The sequence below is a fragment of the Heterodontus francisci genome, chromosome 9 (genome assembly GCF_036365525.1).
Source record: "Heterodontus francisci isolate sHetFra1 chromosome 9, sHetFra1.hap1, whole genome shotgun sequence".
NCBI lineage: Eukaryota > Metazoa > Chordata > Chondrichthyes > Heterodontiformes > Heterodontidae > Heterodontus > Heterodontus francisci.
The window spans coordinates 90,708,332-90,731,277 of NC_090379.1; the positions used below are offsets into that span (position 1 = coordinate 90,708,332).

At 42.3% G+C, this 22,946-nt stretch overlaps 1 protein-coding gene across 4 annotated transcripts in view; it reads left to right on the top strand.

The window, feature by feature from the left end:
• The first annotated feature begins 4,189 nt into the window (after window positions 1–4,189).
• The window catches only part of max (myc associated factor X), a 30,306-nt gene continuing 11,549 nt past the window's right edge, over window positions 4,190–22,946 (top strand). For 2 of the 4 annotated variants that reach the window (XM_068039471.1, XM_068039473.1), the window contains exons 1-2: window positions 4,385–4,421; window positions 8,797–8,904. In XM_068039471.1, coding sequence (XP_067895572.1) covers window positions 4,386–4,421; window positions 8,797–8,904 — 144 coding nt within the window. In that variant the 5' untranslated portion in view covers window position 4,385. Of the gene's footprint in view, window positions 4,270–4,384; window positions 4,422–8,796; window positions 8,917–22,946 lie in introns of those variants that run through there. The other 2 variants (XM_068039474.1, XM_068039472.1) reach the window with 2 other exon arrangements.

The following is a 22,946-nucleotide window of genomic DNA, read 5'->3' on the forward strand; positions in this document are numbered from 1 at the left end:
GTGGTCACATGACATGCTTGCCTGTGTAACTCTAAGAGTGTGAATTGTGCCTCTGAAAGCAGACAGTTACTGAACCCAAGGAAGGAAAATCGCTCTTTCCTGTCTCCCTCTCCAGCAAAGTCCCAGGGAAGCCTGAGCAGCAGCTAAAACTCAAATCTACAGATCCTCACAGTCATCAACAAGGAGGACGGTAAAAGCCTCTCTCTGCCTTCTGGAACCAGAGAAGCAAGCCCAAATTGTGCATGTGGCCCAGCGAGGACTTCAAGACTTCAATTTCACTTAAAGACACTGGGACTACACTTCCTTATTTAAATCCCATTTTTACTAAGAACTCTACTCCAACCTCCCAACTCTGATTTTTCCCCTCTGTATCTATTTGTATGTATGTATGCGCCTCTCGTATGAATGTGAGCATGGATGAGTCACATATTTTGTCATTTTAACCAGCTTAGAGTGATAAGGTTAATAAACTTGCATCTTTCTTGTTTAAACTCAAGAAAACCTGTCTGATTGGTTCATTTGCAAGTATATATTAGAGTAACAGGAGCAAGTGCTCACTGAATTAAGTTAAATCACTGTGTTAAAAGGATAAACTCTGTTGCGGTCAAAGAAGAGAAGGGGTGAAAGGGGAGCCTGAGACCCCTTCCTCACCTGGTCGTAACAGTACTTTCATGATGTCGGGCTCAAAATCCTGGAACTCTCCACCTAATAGTACAATGGGACTATCTTTACAACGTGAACTACAGCAGTTCAAGAATGGGGCCCAGCACCACCTCCTCAAGGACAATTGGGGATGGACAATAAATGCCAGCCTTGTCAGTTGCAACCACATCCCATAAATGAATTAAGGGAAAAAAAAAGGGACAGGGTTGACAAAGCATTTTAGCAGCAGCCTTTGGGGCAGGAGTGGGCGAGCTAACTGCCAGTTTTATTTTAAATGGGTTAATATATTAACAAAAACAAAGCTCTGGAAAAATTATGCTTACTTACAGTTGTGTGGGCAGCAAAGGCAGGGCTTATAATTACTTTGGGGATCTTGCAATACATGGGGCTTGCAAGAATGTCACCTAGTGTAAGGAGGACTGTAATTAGTCTGACTGTTGGCCTCGGCTTATCTCATTATAAAATTATAAGAGCTTTATTTAGTTGGAGTTACAATGCAGGTATTTAGAAGTAATGAGAAAAGAAGTGAGGGTGTAGTTGCAGGATAAGGCAGTAATAGGCTTTGGCAGCACTGGGGGGGTTGTATTAGAATATGACAGCATTGTGCAGGGAGGGGGATCCTGAGGTTTGGCAGACCTGGAGATGGAATGTGACATTTGCCTCACAGCCAGATTCCTGGCGTCTGTCCTCAGTGAGCAAAGAGGGATGGGACCAGCCTGATAGCACCATAGGCCGAAGATTGACAGCTCTGTTTTGTAAGTCTTCAAGATACCTCTACAAAATTGATTCTGCACATTTCTGTGCATTTGTCTCACAGCTGTCATGAATTCTATTATACTGTCACACACACACCAGAAGTGTGATGATAGAACAATCACAAACTAACTCTGAAGAGTTATGAAAAACTGACTTAGTCTTTAAAAAAATGAACCTTCAGTTTAAAAAGTGAACAACTGCCCAAAATGGCCACCAAATAAAGGGATTGGCCTTTTGTGTATTCAAAGTGTCTGAGAAAGACAAAGGACACATCTTCAAAGCTGAGGTGTAAATTGAATCCATCCTACACCTATCCCAAAACTTTCCACAATTGAATCTCTTCCCCTGAAACAAAGGAGGTATGAAGTAGCCATGTCCTGTGCCATTGTGCAATCATCATGGGAAGAGACCAGAGTGTCTCCTAACAGGAGGTGAGACATAACAGTTTTGCCTTAAAAAAAGACAGTCAGAAAGAGAGAGAGAGAGAGAGAGCGAGAGAGAGAGAGAAAACATCCTAACAGCTTGTGTTCTGGCCAAGCCTGAAAAAGCACGTGCTCTGCTGGAGAATCCGACATCTACGTTATACAGCAGTGAGAGCTAGAAGTAACCCGCCGTCTCCAAACGAACCTTTAATCGAGAGAAATCAACAATCATCTGAGTCCTGTATCCATCAAAAACTCGATTTCCAAGAGAATTGAACAGATTTATTGTAACCTTCCCCCCACCCCACTCAAAGTCACCTTCCTTTTTCCCTTCTCTATCTGTCTCGAGTGTGTGCGCGAGCGAATGCGTGAATGGATGCGGTTGTGACAATTTCAGGGTAAGGCTTATTGATCAATAAACAATTGACTTACTGTTTTTAAAACCTACAAGAAGACCTGTCGCTGTCTGTTTATTTGAAAAATAAAACACCAAGGGGCTAAACTCTAATACAAATACACTTGGTGTAGTCAGAATTATAGCCTCTCCTTTCTGCCTACTCCCATCTCCTTCCCACAGAACTGAATCTTGTGAAAACACGTGAGACTCAAAGAGAGAAAAGTCTCCTATGTGAACAAGGTTCAAGAACACTGGGCCCCAATGAAAGCAAGACCATTTACAAAAGGACTAAACTGTGAGCTCAAAGCACCATAGCAAGATATTGCCTCAAACTGTTCCACCTTATCTTTTCTTCTTCTCTTTTCTATCCCTATCTGCATGTGTACATTACATGTGCATGCTAGCGTGGGCGCGTCGTATATCCGTAGGAGTGAACCATATTAGAATTTAAGTTTAAGGTTTAATAAATTTCATTTTTTCTTCTTTAAACCTGAGAAAACCTGGTGTGTTCATTTCTTTGCCTTATAATTGAAAACTGTGTACAAGGATTCACAAAAAGGGGAGCTCAAAACACAGTGTGTTTAAAATTAAACCCCGTTACATTAAGACCAGGCGAAGTCAGCAACATACCCCTGAACACTTTTCTCACCTGGTCACAACAGTCCCCTAAACTTTCAAAATTCAACATACCTGTTTGAAGAAAAGTCAGATTGGGATAGATACTGTCTTTCTGTGTCTCTCAATTTGATACACTTTCAGATTTTAAAAAAATTCTAGTAAACCTGTTAACATTAATCATCCAGTTTCTATTCTAATACTTTTCAAAAGTACACATATTGTTAAGGACAGAGAAATAAGTTTTTTTCAATAAAAAGCAAATGTTTATAATTCAGAAAATAACAAAAGCTACAACAGATGCGTATGTTTGAAATGGGTGCTGTTTTTACACATAGCTTCTTGTTTTTTATTTTTAAAAAGTCAGTATAAATGTTTGAAGTTTCTCTTTTAGCTTTTCTTCAAATAACCAAACAGGAATTGCTGGAGGGTGTAAAGAAACATATCTACATTGGAGCTGAGTAAGTACTACTGATATATCCTAGCAAATAGCACATACTCAAAACTGCGAAAGCTGCATGCATATAACAGTTGTGCAACAATATTCATTCCAAACTAAAAACAGAAAACACTGGAAATACTCAGCATTTTCTGTTTTTATGGTATTTATTCAGAATTAGTGTACATTCAAATTTCTCCGACTGTCAGGTTATTTTCGTCCTTTGGGGTCAGTCGAACCGACAGATCTTGTGAAGCTGAGATTGTCGGGTCCGGGTCAAATGTTGGATTAGCGATACTGTGACCAGTATCCCAGCCATTGCATTGTACACAATAATTTAATAAAACAAACACCTCGGTATCAGTAACATATCTAACATTCCCCAGCAGGTTGTTGTGGCAAAGTACTAAGTTATTTACCTACTTGTATATTTTGCATGAAACAGAATAAATTAGCCGCTTAAGAGAAAATTACAGGTATAAAGAAACTTCGGAATCCATACTAAATTTAGCGACATATCACCCCTTCCGAATGCTTTCGCCTTCACTGTCATGAACAATTTGCGCCTGTTATCAAGCCAATCCTCCAGCGGCCATGTTGCTCTCCTACCGCTATGAATCCCGGGAAAGACGGGCCCGGGGAGGATAAAACTACAATTCCCACAATACCCTGCGCTCAATGGCAACGTGAAACATCCGGCGTCTCGCGGAACTTCCGCCGTATTCCCCCCCCCTTTCCAACACGGTGAAGGGCGAAAATAAGAGATTGTTATGGGAAATGTAGTTTATGTGCCTCGAGCCGATACAGCTCGATAATGGAGGAAGGAACTACAACTCCCGGCGGTGCCCAGCGCCCATGCGTAGTGGGGCCGGGAGGTAAATGTCCCGTGTGTGTGTGTGTGGGGGCCGTGGCCTGTCGGGCGGAGTTGGGGTTCGAGTCACGAGTGATCTCTGTTGGTTCCTCCATTCACTTTGTGTGTGCGTTGTTTTGTGCTTTTTTTTCCTCCCAACATTAATTGGTGTTATTTGCGTGCGTCTGTGGAGTTTAATTTCCGTTTTAAAATAGCTGCGTTTGTTATTTTTGGTTTAAAAGTATGAGCGATAACGATGATATCGAGGTCGAAAGTGACGTAAGTCTTGCCTTGTCTGTTATTTTCTTTATTAAATTTGTGTTTAAAATTTTTTTTAACGTGTTGGGATTTTTTTCCTCCTGATTATGAAATTTCTTTTCCTTTCTCTGTAGTTACGGATTTCCTCCCCTTCTCTCTCTCGATATTTTTTTTGTGAAGCGCCAACTCTCCGGCTGTGTGATCATTTTGTGCACTTGTCTCTTTTTCAGGAAGAACAGCCGAGGTTTCAGACAGCGGTACGTAACGGAGGATTAACATAAACTCCGTCTCGACGCCTTGATTTTAAAAAATAATACTTAAAACTATTTCGAAAACCCCATAAACTAATTTGCTTCTGTGCTTAAAATCAATAAAAACAATCTCCCTTCCCCCCCCCCCCCCCCCGCCTCAGGCCCTTTTTTTAAATCTTGGGTTTTGGGGGGGGGGGTTTAATCCCACTGTAGGAGGCCGAGAGATTCGGAGACTAGAGTGAGGAGGGACTGGGAATGTGTAAGTCAAGGCCTCTGCTGCCTTCCACACAGCCTGGCTCTGGGCGAGCATCCAACCGAGGCCTCGGGAGATAGTTAGTGATACCGTGTATTTTATTATACATTACAAAGGCCAACAGCCACATCGCAAAACACCTCTAAATATGGCAGTTTAACCGTAGCTGTCTTAATTCTGTTTTTAATCTTCCTATATCTCTTGCGTGTCGATTTTCTTTTGTTATATTGGGAGATTTTTTTCAGAGTGTAATGTTTTTAAAAACAGTCCATTTTGCCCCACAAGCCTCAGCGCGTCCTATCGACATGCATCGAAGCTTCAACTCTTGTAATGAAGCCAAACAAATACATTTACTGGAAATCGCTAGCATTTTGTATTTTTTGTCTCTGCTTCCCCTTGTCTTCCTCCCACTTTTCACATGAAAGGGGGTTAACAAATTGAAAAACCTGCACTAATGAGAAAAGCAATAAACGTGAAATTCGTTGTGACGCTTTTTTTTTTCCTCCTTCCCTCTTTTCTAGTTCTGTAAACGTATTTCATACAGTGGCTTCGGATGACCAGCTGCTGAAAACGATCCTTATTCGTGTTCTTCAAGTAACATTTTAAAAAAATCATCAACAAATGTAAATAATTAAGATAGATATCCAATTTTTTTTTGTGTGTAACACAAAATGGACTCCAGGAAGTGTGTATTTAATTCTTGATCAGGTCACTGTAGTAGAATGATGCATTTTAAAAAGCAGTCTTTTTGAAAGATGCTAACTGGCTTTTTAGTTCAGAAAATGATCCAAGCTTATATGCAATATTAAATTCTAAAGTATCAGAAGTTGGTGAGACAAGTTAGAGATCATGGAAAGTTGTACCTCACTTTTGTGATGTACAGCTGTCTATATCTCATTTGCATATGTCTGCCAAGCTGCTTATAAATAGCTAAGATGCCAAATGCCCTGCTGATTGGTGGGTTGAAGTCCTGGTATTGACTGATTTTTGGGTCCTCCATTCTGTACATTGTGTTTGTATCATTGATTCTTAGCCCTCCCAAGGAATATCTGGCCTCAATAGGTGAAATTTACTCCAAGTTACATCTCCTGTAAGCTAAGCACAAAGGGACAATGGCACTGAAAGTTGTGGAAGAGTCTGCGACCTATTTGCCTAACCTCCTGCACTAAGTGAAGTAAGAAATGTTTAAGGAAATGATGGGAGAAATATTACCAATTGACCACAATTGAGTAAAATTTTGTCTTAATTCATTGTTACTAATATTCAAACATCAAGACAAAAGGTAAATGGCTCTTGACTTAAGGAAAAGGAATCAGAACTTGAGCCTTCTAAATGTGAGGGATATGACTGGGAATAGAAGGATTAAGGGGTACTATATATAGTGAGAAATTAGTTATGAATGCTTGTATATACTGCTGGCTATGGAGGGAAGCAAATTTTGTGCCCCAAAAGTATATTCTCATTTGATAAAACTATGATACTACTGTACCAAATAGGTTTAGTACTTAAAAGGAGCTAAGGCTGCAATTCATTTATCACATTTTGAGTTCCAAATGGTTGCAATTATGAGGAAAAATACCCATGCAAATCCTAGGTGTAGTTATTAGGACATTTGGTTCCCAACTGTTTAAATGTACCAAAGATTTTGTTAGAAATTAATCAGAAAAATACAATTGTCAGGTTTTCTGAGCTGATGGCTTTAGTTGCAAGACAGTTTTGTTTGCTAATCAGGTAGGAATATGGTCCTATTGCAACAAGAAACTTGCGGGCGTTGAGCGTTCATAAAATGTGAAGTTCTGTTGGTAAAAGTGGAGTATTTGGTTTGTCAATACTTATATTAACTGGCCAAACTCTTAATATACATTGGCATCCTGTTTGGTCAAAGCCCTATGTATTTACTATGTCCTTCATAGTTTGCTAAGTAATTGAACCATGGGAACTTTTTTGATACAGAATTTGCTTCTGTAAGTTCTGTTCAAATGTTTATGCAGTTATTTTTGTTTTTCACATTGATTAAGTCTTCCACTATCATACCTGCTTCTAATCTTAAACTGACATCACTAGATTAGATTAGAGATACAGCACTGAAACAGGCCCTTCGGCCCACCGAGTCCGTGCCGAACATCAACCACCCATTTAGACTAATCCTACACTAATCCCATATTCCCACCAAACATCCCCACCTGTCCCTATATTTCCCTACCACCTACCTATACTAGTGACAATTTATAATGGCCAATTTACCTATCAACCTGCAAGTCTTTTGGCTTGTGGGAGGAAACCGGAGCACCCGGAGAAAACCCACGCAGACACAGGGAGAACTTGCAAACTCCACACAGGCAGTACCCGGAATCGAACCCAGGTCCCTGGAGCTGTGAGGCTGCGGTGCTAACCACTGCGCCACTGTGCCGCCCTAGATGTGCAAAACTACCCAGAAATGTTTGGTCCTCATTTTTTCCACATTGTGGAATGTGTCTGACATCCCACCATTACCCCGGTTGGTGTGGCTGAGTTCAAGAATTTGAAAGATGGCACATCAAGTCAGAGTAGTACTTGGTTGTCCTACAATATGGCTGTACTCACTTTTCTTAGAGTGTGTGTACATCTAGTCTTGTGTGCTCAGCACAGTTCCTGCATTTAATGCTTTTATTTGCCTGTTACTTTCCTTACCACTGCATAAACCATTAACCAAACTGGAAGTTACATTTTATTTTGTGCCAGTTTTAATGTAAGCATGTCACAAATGTTACCTGAGTAAAAGATGTATTTTTATTGAACTACAGGATATTTGCATTGGTTTTGACCATATAGTTACACGCCTTAAAGTTTGTGCCATTCCCTATCCATTGCTTCATCTTGTTAACAGGGTTTTTAGTTCATTAAAATAGTGTACATTTATAGTTAATCATAGACATCTCATTAACAAAGTATTATCTACCTCTGTTGATAAATGCTTTTGTTAAATGTCAGCTGTTCTGATGGGGAAGCAGGTGATTTGATTGTGATGGATGTGTTAACCTAATAGCTGTGAACCAGAATGGTATCTTTCTCAAGTACCTTTTGGCCTTTTTTCTCCAATGTAGAAATGTTTTAAAAATATTTTGTTTGAGATGCAGCGGGGAGCAAAACTTTATTAAATAACTGGTTTTCTTCTACCATTGTAATATCTGCTATTCCATTGCAAAGTTCACAAAAGTGACCTGATCCATAAGAATTACAGTTACCAAAAATGTGGCTTTTTAAGCATGTTGATCAGAACTTTAAGTGTACTAAGATTTTAAATACAGGACTTTGTGAAATCTGTGAAGTTCATTGATAAAATCTATAGCTAGCAAATCTGAAATTGCTAAGAATGTAAATTGCTGGAACTTCAGTGGTCATGGTAATCTGATTCTGCAGCAGTGAGCATACACGTTCTAAAGAAGAAAAATAAAAACATGAAAACAAGTTCATTCGCTAAGGAACTTGGACTGTTGAAATTAATATCACCCGAAAACAGCTAAAGTTTGTTTGCATATATGAGAACCAAGTTGTGTTAAATGCCGAAGAGCAGAAAATGGAACGTAGCCTGGATTGAGAATTTTCTGAATTTTTGATAATTAATAGAAATTGGGACTTGATAAAAGTGATGCGGTAGGGCCCCTATATGTGATGCAGTAAAGTTGGGGGGGCGTGGGCAGGACAAGGTTTGCAGAAAAAATCTAAAGCCCTTGGTCTTCAGATTCTGTTGATCTTTGATTCAAAAGTTGCATTATTTAACCTATTTGGCCAAAGTAACGTGCAATTTCAGCAATGTTAAATATAATTGACATGCGATGCATATGAACTTTTGTGTTTATGCTTTTCTGAAAAGTAATTCCTCAACTAAACAGTAGTGTAACACTTTTTTCAGGCAGATAAAAGAGCACACCACAATGCATTGGAGCGCAAACGCAGGGATCACATTAAAGACAGCTTTCATAGTTTACGTGACTCCGTACCATCACTCCAGGGCGAAAAGGTCGGTGTTCTAGTTAAGTTCCGCTTTTTTTACACTTTCTTAATTTGTATTTTGGTGTTAATTAAAAGAACAACTTTTTGGGGGAGAAAAGTAGATGGGAAATGTCTAGTTATGTTGAAATGATGTAGGGAGAGAAAATTGATCTTTTGGTTTTCTGTCCCTATTTTATGACACTATTAGTACAAATACAGACAACTGTCAGCTACTATGAATATCGGTTGCTGTGCCTACATCTGTTACCTTGTTGGGGTGCATGCTTAAACTAGTGATATTTATGTAAAATTATCTGACACTTTGTGATCTCGCCCTATTGCTGATATAGATGTAAAACATCAAATATAATTTTACATTCAGTTGGTTAAGCATCAGGTATAATGAAGTGTATTACTGATGCCTCCTGTGTATTTGTAAATCTGTATTGAGTGGTTAGATGTTTCATGGACTGGTCTGGGTAACCACAGTCGCACACTGGAGAGTTTTTAATTTTCCATTTTTGCATCAAGTATCTGTATCTGCTGTGATCTGTGCAGATGAGGTTTAGGGTTGCTTATGAACTTTGAAGATTGAAACCAGGGATCTTCTGCATAGAGTCTTTCACAAGGTGCTTGTGACTTGTGAATTCCATTTGGCTTTCTAAATTTCATTAGCGTTGAAGTCGCATTGTCGAAGATTAAGCGCATGGATCCAAAAGGGCTTGCATGACTTCAAGCAGTGTTAAGGGACGTTATCAAAAGAAGAAACAACATTGGGTTGGGCTGTTGAAAGCATGGCTTTGATGGGTCTAATGTCAATTATCCAACTAAAAATTAAAACAAAATTCAAGAAGCAAGCTAAATCTCAAACTACTTTTTAAAAAAAAAATTAGTGGCTCTCTAAATTAATTCATTTTAATTATAATACAGTCCAAAGTGAATTTATTTCCAGGACACTCAATGACCTGATGTAGGAATTAGTCTTGAGGTGAGGGCTAAGGTGCACTGTCAGGTTAGTCATGCACTAGATATAGTTACAACGTATCAAGTGAAGGCTAAATTATATTCCTAATTTTACTTGAGATTTAAGTACCTGTACAGAAGTAAGATGTTTGAGCCTTTTGACAAATTGTCACAGAATAACTTAAGTTTTGAAAGACTAAAATGAAACAGTAGTCCCCTTCTTAGCTAAGTTAAGGAGCAATAGTGAGATGTTTTAGATTTTTAAAAAAACAATGGGGCAATTTTAACCCCCAGAATGGGTGGGGTTGGTTTGGGTGAGAGGTTTAAAAAGTTTAAAAATCCGAAATAGGACTCGAGCCCACCCAATTCTGGTTTTAACTGATGAGACAATGGGCGGGCAACCAGTCCGCTCTCGGGAGGTGGGTGAATTGTTGCCTTTTTTAAGAAAGCTGCGTGCTATTTTTACAGGGTTTCTATTTTTGTTGACCATGTTTCCCAGGCATTGGGAAAGCAGCAGGTCAAAGGAGGTGAGAAGGGCCATCAGGTAAGTGCCTTTACAGCACTACTTCTGCGCAAGGAGGAACAGGAGTGTTTTCCCCCAGTCTCAATGAGCTAATCTGCAAACGCCCCTGCCCCGTAAAACCTCAGCCACCCCCAAATCCCCCACCCCAATTAATTCGGGGCTAATATCTGTCAGTAATGTAAGTTGAAGACCAAGTTCTTTTCGGAAACATTCTTTTAAACATAAGAATAATTGGTGTTTTAAGATATCATTTACAGCAATACTGGCAGATCAACCGTTCATGTATTATCGCTTTAAGAGTGATGGCCCTTTAAGAACTCAGTATGCTAATAAGTGAAATACCAGTATGTAGTCTTGAGACTAGAAGCCATAGGCACTCTGCACTGCAACACCCTGAACTCGGGTTCTGTATACAGTTTGCTCTGTATTGCGTGTATTAGTTTTAGCTGTTAATAAACCTTCTAGAGATCTTCAAGAAACTGGAATCCACGGACCTCATTGTGTTGCTTAAGATAACACAAAGAAATGCATTATATGGTGATTTATTTCTTTAAAAGACAAGATACAAGCTTGAAGACCACAGGTGAAACAGCAAACAAGATTTAAAAGCAGTACCAGAAGTCAAAAGTTCCCATAGTACAAAAAACTGAAGAAAATAAGGCATACTTAATCCACAAACAGAGTATATTTGAACTGGGCACGACTGGGCAAGCAGCCAGCTGAGTTGGGACCATGCTATTTAAAATGTAAAGGGCTGTCGGGAGCCCCGTGCTGAATGAAGAAAAAGCACGCCTAAATTTAAACAGAGAAAAAAGAGCGGGCTGTAATTGGGGACAGTGCAGAGTCAATAGAACAAGTTTTAAATCACCAATAGAAAAGCCATCGTAAGTACAGTGCTGAAGGCATACACAGCTGAACAAAGTGAAATCTAAAGCAGAAAGCACATATGGAGATCCTTATAGCAATAGGATTACTGAAACATCTTTGCATATCCATAGTGCCAAAAAGGCAAAAGAACAGCAGAAGGATGGCTTTTGATGTCCTATCCGAGTTCAAACTTTTTAAAAGAATGCAGTTATGCCTCATAGACTAAGCTGTTGCAGAACCAAAGAAGCAGGTTGTAAAAATGCTGCCAGCAGTTGGAAATGAGGGGTTACACAGTGTCAATACCTCTGGCTTATGGAAGAGGACCAGAAAGATCCTGTAAATATATGGAATGTTCCAGATGATCAGATTTGGGTATGAGTAAATTTTAGAATTCAATGCCTGGAATTGATGTCCTACATGCAGCAGCCACATAGATCAGTTTGTCAGTAGTTGCCATAGTAAGGGCAACTAAAGCGATTTTTCAGAAACTGAACTGTCGGAGCAAATAATCGAGCTGGTTCTCAACACCTATTAGTGTTTCAAAAAACCTCTTTTTGGTGGGGGGGGGGAGAAAGGTCACAGCCTTGATGTGCTACTAGAATATGGCAGGAAATATGAAGCCATTGTAGCCGGACAATAGCATCTGCAAGTACTGGTGCAGCTGGCAGTATCGGCACAGTAACCAGATCAAAAAGCAAGCTAACTGTGTGGTTTGTCCCACTCACTGTGAAACTGACCAGCATTCCAAAATCTCTAAGGCATGCCGTGCAAAAGGAAACTGGGCCCACCTATGCCAGAAGTCTGGCTCCAAAGGCGCAGCCAGAGTCACAAACGCAGCAGCAGCAAGGAGAGCACCAGAGACCTGCGGAAATGCAAGCTGATACACAAGTCCACAGCAAAATAGACCTGAGACGAGACAGTGGAGCGATGAGCAGGCGTCTCACATTGTGAACCTGACACATGGTGTTGAAGTCAAACAACTGAAGCTTTTGCTCCTATTGATATGTGCCCAAACAAAGTTGGCAAACACATTCAGGACTGACACAGGAGATCGTGCAAATATCCTGCCAGTCGGAATCCTGAAGAATACAGGATTGTTGGAAACTTAATGGTACAACTGACAAAATTAACTGCACACAATGGGTTACCCATATCCCTTGCAGTGGCACACTAACAATGCAATACAGCTATGGCAAGTCGACATGGAAACCACAAATATTTTACCTAGTAGACACGAGCAGACCTGCAGTGGCAGGGCTACCAGCATATATGGACCTCAACATTGTGACTATCCATGAGATCACCGAGGTACCCGTTAAAGCAGAAGAGACCAAGGGTACCCAGTCAGTCCAGGACTTACAACAGTTGTACCTGGACAGGTTCGACACCATAGATTTCAAAGGTGATGCCATACTTCACCTCAGAGGATGCAATTCAGTCAGTCAACCCTCCCAGAGTGCAACATGCAACGTACAGGAAAAGCTTAAATGCGAGCTAGATGACATGGAATGCAGTGGCATCATCCGTCGTGTGCGTCATCACACAGACTGGTGTAGTTCAATTACGTGTATGCTAATGAAGGATAGAGCAATTAGGGTATGTCCAGATTTGAGGTGTCTAACCCTTTCCCTAAAGAGATGCCCCCACAAGATTCCAACACGAGAGGAATTGATTCCCAAGTTCACAGGAACCAAATTCTCCTCCAAGTTGGATGCCAAACATGGATATTGGTTGGTACACCTAGCTAAGGAATCTCAGGAAGTCTCCACCTTCAGAACACCATTTGGAAGATGTTGCTTCCCGAGACTACTCTTCGGTTTATCACAGTCAAGACGTGTTTCAGCAGAAAATGGACAGAATTACAGAAAACGTGCCTGGATGTACATGCACTGCTGATATTGTGGAAATGGGCAAAAGTAAAGAGCATGATCAAAATCTTCATTCACTGGCAATAATTCATCGCAAAGGGCTTGTTTTTAACAGCAAGAAGTGCAGGTGAATGTCAATTCAATTTCTTTGGCTCTGTTTGTTCAGGTTGCAGAATCCATCCTGACCCAGACAGTCGAATATGTAAGGCCTATGCCAACCCCACAAGACAAGGAATATCTGCAGAGATGCCTTGGATTTCTCCACTTCTTGGCACCGTACATTCCAAATTTTTCTGACAAAGCATCATTGAGAGAGCTCCTAAAAGAAAGATGCAGCATGTGTGGCAGGAGGACCATCAGCATATGTTAGTCTCTCAAACAAGCATTGCCAGCAGAAACCTGTACTCTGCCATACTGTTATCCAAGGAAGAAGACAATCCTGGAAGTTGACGCTTCACAGGGCTAGGAGCATGCATCCTGCAGGTTGGTAAACTAGATCCAAATGTTTATCCTCAACGCAATCCAATTACTTAAACAGAGTGTGAAACACTTGCTTAGGTGTTTGGGATCACAAGGTTCCACAACTACCTGTTCGGGAAACAGTTCACTGTGGAAACTGATCATCAACCACTGGAGATAATCTGGCGCAAGCCATTGACAAGTGCATCACCCTGACTACAGTGACTTCGAGTGCAAGTACAGGGGTATGACTTGGGTACCAAAATGGTCACCTCGGATATGTTGAGCAGATTGCTAGAATGAAAAGATCCCACTGGATCTACAAGTAGACAGTATGATCATCAAGGTGGGAGATGTACTCAAAATCAATTCATTGCATTTTGGTCAGCGCAAATTGGGACCAACTGCAATCCGAAACAGCCAATGACCCACAACTGAAGGCACTGGAGAGTCTTCATCAAAGGTTGGCTTGATATAAGAGGTGCCAGAAACACTCAGATGCTTTTGGCCTCATAGAGATGAACTCCATTTCTTGAGGCAGTCAAAGGAAAACAAGTGTTTGTGCCGAAAGGGCTCCGACAGGACGTCTTAACATAACTTCAAGGCCATTTGGGTCTAGAGCGAACGAGACGACTGGCTCAAAGAAACATAGAAAATAGGAGCAGGAGTAGGCCATTTGGCCGTTCGAGGCTGCTCCACCATTCATTATGATCATGGCTGATCATCCAAAACTCAGCAGCCTGTTCCCACTTTCGCCCCATATCCTTTTTGATCCCTTTAGACCCAAGAGCTATATCTAACTCCTTGAAAACATACAATGTTTTGGTCTGAACTGCTTTCTGTGGTAGTGGCTCAACACTCTCTGGGTGAAGAAATTTCTCCTCCTCTCAGTACTGAAAGGTTAACCCTGTATCCTTAGACGATGACCCCTGGTTCTGGACTCGCCCACCATCGGGAACATCCTTCCTGCATCTACCCTGTCAAGTCATGTTAGAACGTCATAGGTTTCTGAGATTTCTTCTCCCCCCCCCCCCCCCCAAACCACTCTTCTGAACTCCAGCGAATATAATCCTAACCGACTCGATCTCTCCTCATATGTTAGTCCCACCATCCCAGGATTCAGTCTGGTAAACTTTCGCTGCACTCCCTGTATAGCAAGAACATACTTCCTCAGATAAGGAGACCAAAACTGCGCATACTATTCCAGGTGTGGCCTCACCAAGGCCCTGTATAATTGCAGCAAGACATCCCTGCTTCTGTACTCAAATCCTCTCGCTATGAAGGCCAACATACCATTTGCCTTTTTTACCTCCTGTTGCACCTGCATGCTTGCCTTCAGCGACTGGTGTACGAGAACACCCAGGTCTCGCTGCATATTCCCCTCTCTGTTGATAGCTGTTCAGATCATCTGCCTTCCTGTTTTTGCTGCCAAAGTGGATAACCTCACATTTATCCACATTATACTGCATCTGCCATGCATTAGTCCACTCACTCGTCCAAATCACCCTGAAGCCTCTCTGCATCCTCCTCACAACTCACCCTCCCACCCAGTTTTGTGTCATCTGCAAATTTGGAGATATTACATTTAGTTCCCTCATCTAAATCATTAATATATATTGTGAATAGCTGGGGTCCTGGCACCGATCCCTGTGGTACTCCACTAGTCACTGCTTGCCATTTGGAAAAAGACCCATTTATCCCTACTCTTTGTTTCCTGTCTGCCAACAAATTTTCTATCCATCGCAATACACTACCCCCAATCCCATGCGCTTTACTTTTACTCTTATGTGGAGCTTTGTTGAAAGCCTTCTGAAAGTCCAAATAAACCACATCCACTGGCTCCCCCTCATCAACTCTACTATGACATCCTCGAAGAATTCTAGTAGATTTGTCCAGCATAATTTCCCTTTTGTAAATCCATGCTGACTCTGTCGGATTCTACCACTGTTCTCTAAGTGCAATGCCTTGACCAGAGTCAAGCTGCCTAGTTTAAATTTTAAATAAAGCTTGATAGTTACCTGTCAGTCACTGTAAACTGGTGCATTCGCCATGGCAACGCCTCTACCAGAATTCACTTGTCAACCAATCAGCACTCTCTTCTCATGCAGGATAAGTTGTTTTCCCTTAAATTGATTATTCTTGCGATTGTCCTGATGAGTGCAAAAGGAAAAGCTTTGACGACATGTCTCTCTATTTTCAGCAATACTCAAGTTCTGTACTACTAAACGACTAATTTTGATATCCTATTTTATATATTTTTACTTGTAGCGTACATGATTTATCTTCGGGGGGACAAGGGAATGTTGTTTTATCACTTTAAGAACTACCAGGATGTAGTCTTGTGACTCTCAGCCATAGACACTCTGCACTGCAACACCCTGGACACAGGTTCTGTATATAGTTTGCTCTGGATTGCATGTATTAGTTTTAGCTGTTAATAAACCTTTTAGAGATCTTGAAGAAACTGGAATCCACCAACCTTATTGTGTTGCTCAAGATTACACAAACACATGACAGTTCATGGCTAGCCAGAGTCTGGAGCATAGTTGTGATGATTTAGCTGCTAAATGACCTATTCCTTTCAAACCATTCTCTAAACAAAGTATAGATAATAGCTGGTTATAAAATGCTGAGGTAATTGCCAGGTCATTAGGTAAATTTCAGGCTCTAGGCCAGTGACTGTCTGTCTTTTTAAAAAAAAAGTTTGTGTACATATAATTTGGAGTTTATTGTGCTATAACTAAATTGGGAGAATTGTAATTGTGACATGCCAGAGAGGATTCAGTATATTACATATGCTTTTAAAACAGTCTATCGTAGATGACTGTAATGGGCAAAGTTCTTTAAGGAAGAATGATATTTGAATCAATTTATTATCCTGTAGTAAACCACTCTATATTGCTATTCTTGTTGAGAGCAAGAAATTCTTTCAGTTTGTTAGGGATGGAAGTATTTTGCGTTAGAGCCAAAATTATTGGAGCCGAAGCCCCTGACAATTAGTTTATGGGGTTTCTAATGTTAATTGAAATTTAAATGCTTTAGCCCTTGATATATTCAGAAGACTACATCTTGTGGAATGGTGGGGTTGTGGGTAGAGTAATCAGGATATTTTGCTGTCCCTGCCAAGTGAAACTGCACTTTGTGGCTCAATGGGAAAAGTCGAGATGGAGACAATGAGTGGCCCAAGTGTGACGAACTCAAAATGGATCCTGTCCATGAACGTCCAATGGTATATTTGCTTTAAGTAACTGTACTTGATTTTAATGCTCCATGCCACAATTCCATTAATCTCAACATAGTACCATGATGTTTCTTCATGTCAAGAATTTTGATTTGTTTGTTTTAACACTGAATTCACTCAAGTTTTTTAAAAAGCTGCAGGCATTGAAAGGTTGTATTAAAGTGTGGAAACCAGCTTGTGGAATTACATAATTGATACCGTCACGGTCGGTTGTTTCTTCACAGGATCACTAATAGAATCATTAATAGGGCTATTAATTATATACTTAAATTGGCAATAATACCTGTGGTGCAGCCAGGGATCAGTAATGGGGCGTTGGCTTTTCGTTATTCCTTTTTATCTAAGTCCTAAATATAAAGAACCATATATCCAAGAACGCTGACTATACTAAATTAGGTGGCACAGTAAATAGAACATAGAACAGTACAGCACAGTACAGGCCCTTCGGCCCACGATGTTGTGCCGAACCTTTAACCTACTCTAAGATCAAACTAACTACCCTTCATTCTACTATCATCCATGTACCTATCCAAGAGTTGCTTAAATGCCCCTAATGTATCTGCTACTACTACCGCTGGCAGCGCATTCCACGCACCCACCACTCTCTGTGTAAAGAACCTACCTTTGACATCTCCCCGAAACCTTCCTCCAATCACCTTAAAATTATGCCCCCTGGTGATAGCCCTTTCCACCCTGGGAAAAAGTCTCTGACTATCCACTCTATCTATGCCTCTCATCATCTTGTACCCCTCTATCAAGTCACCTCTCATCCTTCTTCGCTCCAATGAGAAAAGCCCCAGCTCCCTCAATCTTTCTTCGTAGGACATGCTCTCCAGTCCAGGCAGCATCCTGGTAAATCTCCTCTGCACCCTCTCTAAAGCTTCCACATCCTTCCTATAATGAGGCGACCAGAACTGAACACAATATTCCAAGTGTGGTCGAACCAGGGCCTTATAGAGCTGCAGCATAACCTCGCGGCTCTTAAACTCAATCCCCCTGTTAATGAAAGCCAACACACCATACGCCTTCTTAACCCTATCAACTTGGGTGGCAACTTTGAGCGATCTATGGACATGGACCTCAAGATCCCTCTGTTCCTCCACACTACCAAGAATCCTGTCTTTAAGCCTGTATTCCGCATTCAAATTCAACCTTCCAAAATGAATCACTTCACACTTTTCCAGGTTGAACTCCATCTGCCACTTCTCAGCCCAGCTCTGCATCCTGTCAATGTCCCGTTGCAACCTACAACAGCCTTCCACACTATCCACAACTCCAACCTTCGTGTCATCGGCAAACTTGCTAACCCAGCCTTCCACTTCCTCATCCAAGTCATTTATAAAAACCACAAAGAGCAGAGGTCCCAGAACAGAACCTTGTGGAACACCACTGGTCACCGAGCTCCATGCTGAATAGTTTCCATCTACTACCACCCTCTGACTTATATGGGCCAGCCAATTCTGTATCCAGACAGCCAACTTTCCCTGAATCCCATGCCTCCTTACTTTCTGAATGAGCCTTCCATGGGGAACCTTATCAAACGCCTTGCTAAAATCCATATACACCACATCCACTGCTCTTCCTTCATCAATGTGTTTTGTCACATCTTCAAAGAATTCAATAAGGCTTGTGAGGCATGACCCGCCCCTCTCAAAGCTATGCTGACTGTCTCTAATCAAACTATGCTTTTCCAAATAATCATAAATCCTGTCTCTCAGAATCCTCTCCAATAATTTGCCCACTACCGACGTAAGACTGACTGGTCTATAATTCCCAGGGTTATCCCTATTCCCTTTCTTGAACAAGGGAACAGCATTTGCCACCCTCCAATCATCCGGCACTACTCCAGTGGACAGTGAAGACGCAAAGATCATCGCCAAAGGTGCAGCAATCTCTTCCCTCGCTTCCCGTAATATCCTTGGGTATATCCCATCTGGCCCCGGGACTTATCTGTCCTCATATCATTCAAAATTTCCAGCACATCCTCCCTCTTAACCTCAACCTGTTCGAGCATGTCAGCCTCTTCCACGCTGTCCTCACAAACGACCATGTCCCTCTCACTGGTGAATACTGAAGCAAAGTATTCATTTAGGACCTCCCCTACCTCCTCCGACTCCAGGCACATGTTCCCTCCACTATCCCTGATCGGTCCTACCCTCACTCTGGCCATCCTCTTGTTCCTCACATAAGTGTAGAACGCCTTGGGATTTTCCTTAATCCTACCCGCCAAGACTTTTTCTTGTCCCCTTCTAGCTTTCCTAAGTCCATTCTTCAGTTCCTTCCTGGCTACCTTGTAACCCTCTAGAGCCCTGTCTGATCCTTGCTTCCTCAACCTTAAATCCTTCTTCCTCTTGACTAGTTGTTCCACATCTCTTGTCATCCAAGGTTCCTTCACCCTACCATCCCTTCCCTGCCTCATTGGGACAAACCTATCCAGCAGTCGCAGCAAGTGCTCCCTAAACAACCTCCACATTTCTGTCGTGCATTTCCCTGAGAACATCTGTTCCCAATTTATGCTCCCCAGTTCCTGCCTAATAGCATTGTAATTCCCCCTCTTCCAATTAAATATTTTCCCATCCCGTCTGCTCCTGTCCCTCTCCATGACTATAGTAAAGGTCGGAGTTGTGATCACTATCACCGAAATGCTCTCCCACCGATAGATCTGCCACCTGGCCTGGTTCGTTGCCAAGCACCAAGTCCAACACAGTCTCCCCTCTAGTCGGCCTATCTACATATTGAGTCAGGAAACCTTCCTGGACACACCTGACAAAAACTGCTCCATCCAAACTATTTGCACTAAGGAGGTTCCAATCAATATTAGGGAAGTTGAAGTCACCCATGACAACAACCGTGTTACTTCTGCACCTTCTCCGGCACAGTGGCGCAGTGGTTAGCACCGCAGCCTCATAGCTCCAGGGACCCGGGTTCGATTCCGGGTACTGCCTGTGTGGAGTTTGCAAGGTCTCCCTGTGTCTGCGTGGGTTTTCTCCGGGTGCTCCGGTTTCCTCCCACAAGCCAAAAGACTTGCAGGTTGATAGGTAAATTGGCCATTATAAATTGTCACTAGTATAGGTAGGTGGTAGGGAAATATAGGGACAGGTGGGGATGTTTGGTAGGAATATGGGATTAGTGTAGGATTAGTATAAATGGGTGGTTGATGTTCGGCACAGACTCGGGCCGAAGGGCCTGTTTCAGTGCTGTATCTCTAATCTTTCCAAAATCTGCCTCCCAATCTGTTCCTCCGTGTCTCTGTTGCTATTGGGGGGTCTATTAGAAAACTCCCAACAAAGTGACTGCTCCTTTTCCTGTTTCTGACTTCCACCCATAATGACTCAGTAGACCTCGACGACCTCCCTTTCTGCAGCTGTGATACTATCCCTGATTAGCAATGCCACTCCCTCACCTCTTTTACCTCCCTCCCTATTCCTTTTGAAACATCTAAACCCCGGAACATCCAACATCCATTCCTGCCCCTGTGATATCCACGTCTCCGTAATGGCCACAACATCGTAGCTCCAAGTACTGATCCATGCTCTAAGTTCATCACCCTTATTCCTGACACTTCTTGAGTTAAAATAGACACACCTCAACCCATCATACTGGCTGCAACTTTGCCCTGTCAACTGTCTAACCTTCCTCACAGACTCTCTGCACTCGGTATCTGCCTGTTCAACAGCTACCCCATCCACTGATCCGTAGCTCTGGTTCCCATCCCCCTGCCAAACTAGTTTAAACCCTCCCGAAGAGCTCTAGCAAACCTCCCGCCCAGGATATTGGTGCCCCTCCAGTTCAGATGCAACCTGTCCTTCTTGTACAGGTCCTACTTTCCCCAGAAGGTATCCCAATGATCCACATAACTGAATCCCTCCCTCCTACACCAGTTCTATAGCCACGTGTTCAGCTGCACTCGCTCTCTGTTTCTAGCCTCACTAGCACGTGGTACCGGTAACAATCCTGAGAATACTACTCTGCTCGTCCTGCCTTTCAGCTTCCAACCTAACTCCCTATATTCGCTTTTCAGGTCCTCATCCCTTTTCCTAGCTATGTCATTGGTACCGATATGTACCATGACCTCTGGCTGCTCCCCTTCCCCCTTAAGAATCCTGTAGACTCGGTCCAAGACCTCCCTGACCCTGGCACCCGGGAGGCAACATACCATCCGGGAGTCGCGTTCGCGACCACAGAATCTCCTGTCTGTTCCTCTAACCACTGAATCTCCTATCACTATCTCTCTCCTATTCTCCCCCCTTCCCTTCTGAGCCACTGGGCCAGGCTCAGTGCCAGAGACCTGGCCAATGTGGCTTTCCCCGGTAGGTCGTCCCCCTCAACCGTATCCAAAACGGTATACTTATTATTGAGGGGAACGGCCACAGGGGATCACTGCACTGTGCGCCTATTCCCTTTCCCTCCCTGACGGTCACCCAGCTACCTTTATCCTGTAACTTAGGTGTCACTACTTCCCCATAACTGCTCTCTATCACCCCCTCAGCATCCTAAATGATCCGAAGTTCATCCAGCTCCAGTTCCCTAACGCGGTCTGCGAGGAGCTGGAGTTGGGTGCACTTCTCTCTGGTGAAGTCAGCACGGACACCAGTGGTGACCCTCACCTCCCACATCCTGCCAGAGGAGCATGCAACTGCCCTAGCTTCCATCCCCTCTGCACTAAATTGACAAGAGATTTAAAAAAAAAAATAATGGAAAACCTTACCTTACCAAACCCTCCACACAAGAGTCCTTTTTTTTTGGTTAGAGGAGGAGGATGGGTGGGAGACACTACACGTGTAGTGTTTCGGGTTTAGCCACTGCCCGAATATAAGTTTACTTACCCAGCAGTCCCCATGTCCGCCGAAACAAAAGGTAAGTTACTTAAAACTGAAACTCACCTTCCCAGCTGACACCTCGCTCGCAGAATTGTAAACTTGAAGTGCCTTAGGACATTTTATTGCATTGAAGTTGTCTTAGATGGGAGCTGAATATTGCAAAGGGACATTGATGGATTAAGTGTGTGGGCAAAACTGCAGCAGATGGAGTTTAATGTGGGAGAGTGAAAGGTCATCGAATCTGGAGCTAAGAAAGCTCACAGTATTTTCTAAATGGCAAGAAGCTAGGCACTGTGAAGGAGCAGAGATATTCGGGGGTCCAAGTACAGAAATCTCAAAACTAGAGGACAGGTTCAAAAATGATTGTGAGGACTAATGGAATGTTGGCCTTTATTGCAAGGGGGCTGGACTATAAAGGGTTAGAAGTCATGTTACAGAGGTACAGAGCATTGTGGAGGATTATATTCTCTGGGCACTACATCAGGAAGGATATTGGCTTTGGAGTGGGTGCAGCATATTCAGAATCATACTGGGGCAAAAAGGGTTATGAAGTCGGGTTGCATGGACTAGGCCTATGTTCCCTTAAATATAAAAAAGGATAATTTAATTGAGGTGTTTTAAGATCGTAAGATTTGTAAGAGTTGGTGGAGAGAAACCATTTTCTCTGGGGGATTTCAAGATCAAGGGGCATAACCTTTTAAAATTAGAGCTATGCAGTTCAGGGGTGATGTCAGGAAACACTACTTCAAAGGGTAGTGGAACATTCCCAAAAAGTACTGGATAAGCAGAAATTTCCTCCAACTAAATATTGGGAATACTGAAGTCATTACCTTAAGTCCCCTTCACAAACTCTTTCCCTGGCCACTGACTCCATCCCTCTCCCTGTCAACCTTGTTCGCAACCTTGGTGTCATATTTGACCCCAAGAAGAGCTTCCAACAAAACATCCATGCATTCACAAAGAATGCCGCCTTCTATACATAACATTGTCCGACTCTGCCTGTGCCTCAGCTCATCCGCCAAAATCCTCATTCAAGTTTGTTACCTCTAGGCCAGACTATTCCAATGCACTCCTAGCTCGCCTCCCACATTTATATTTGTAAACTTGAGATCATCCAGCACTACAACCTTAAATATCTGCACTGCACCAATTCTGACTTCCTTGAGCATCCCTGATTTAAATCACTGCATCATTGGTGGCCATGCCCTCAGCTGTCTAGGTCCCAATCTGTTTAACTCCCTCCCGAAAACCTCCTTCACCCTTCTTTGCTCCTTTTTAAGATGCTCCTTAAAACATACCTCTCTGACCAAGCTTTTGGTATCTGCCCTA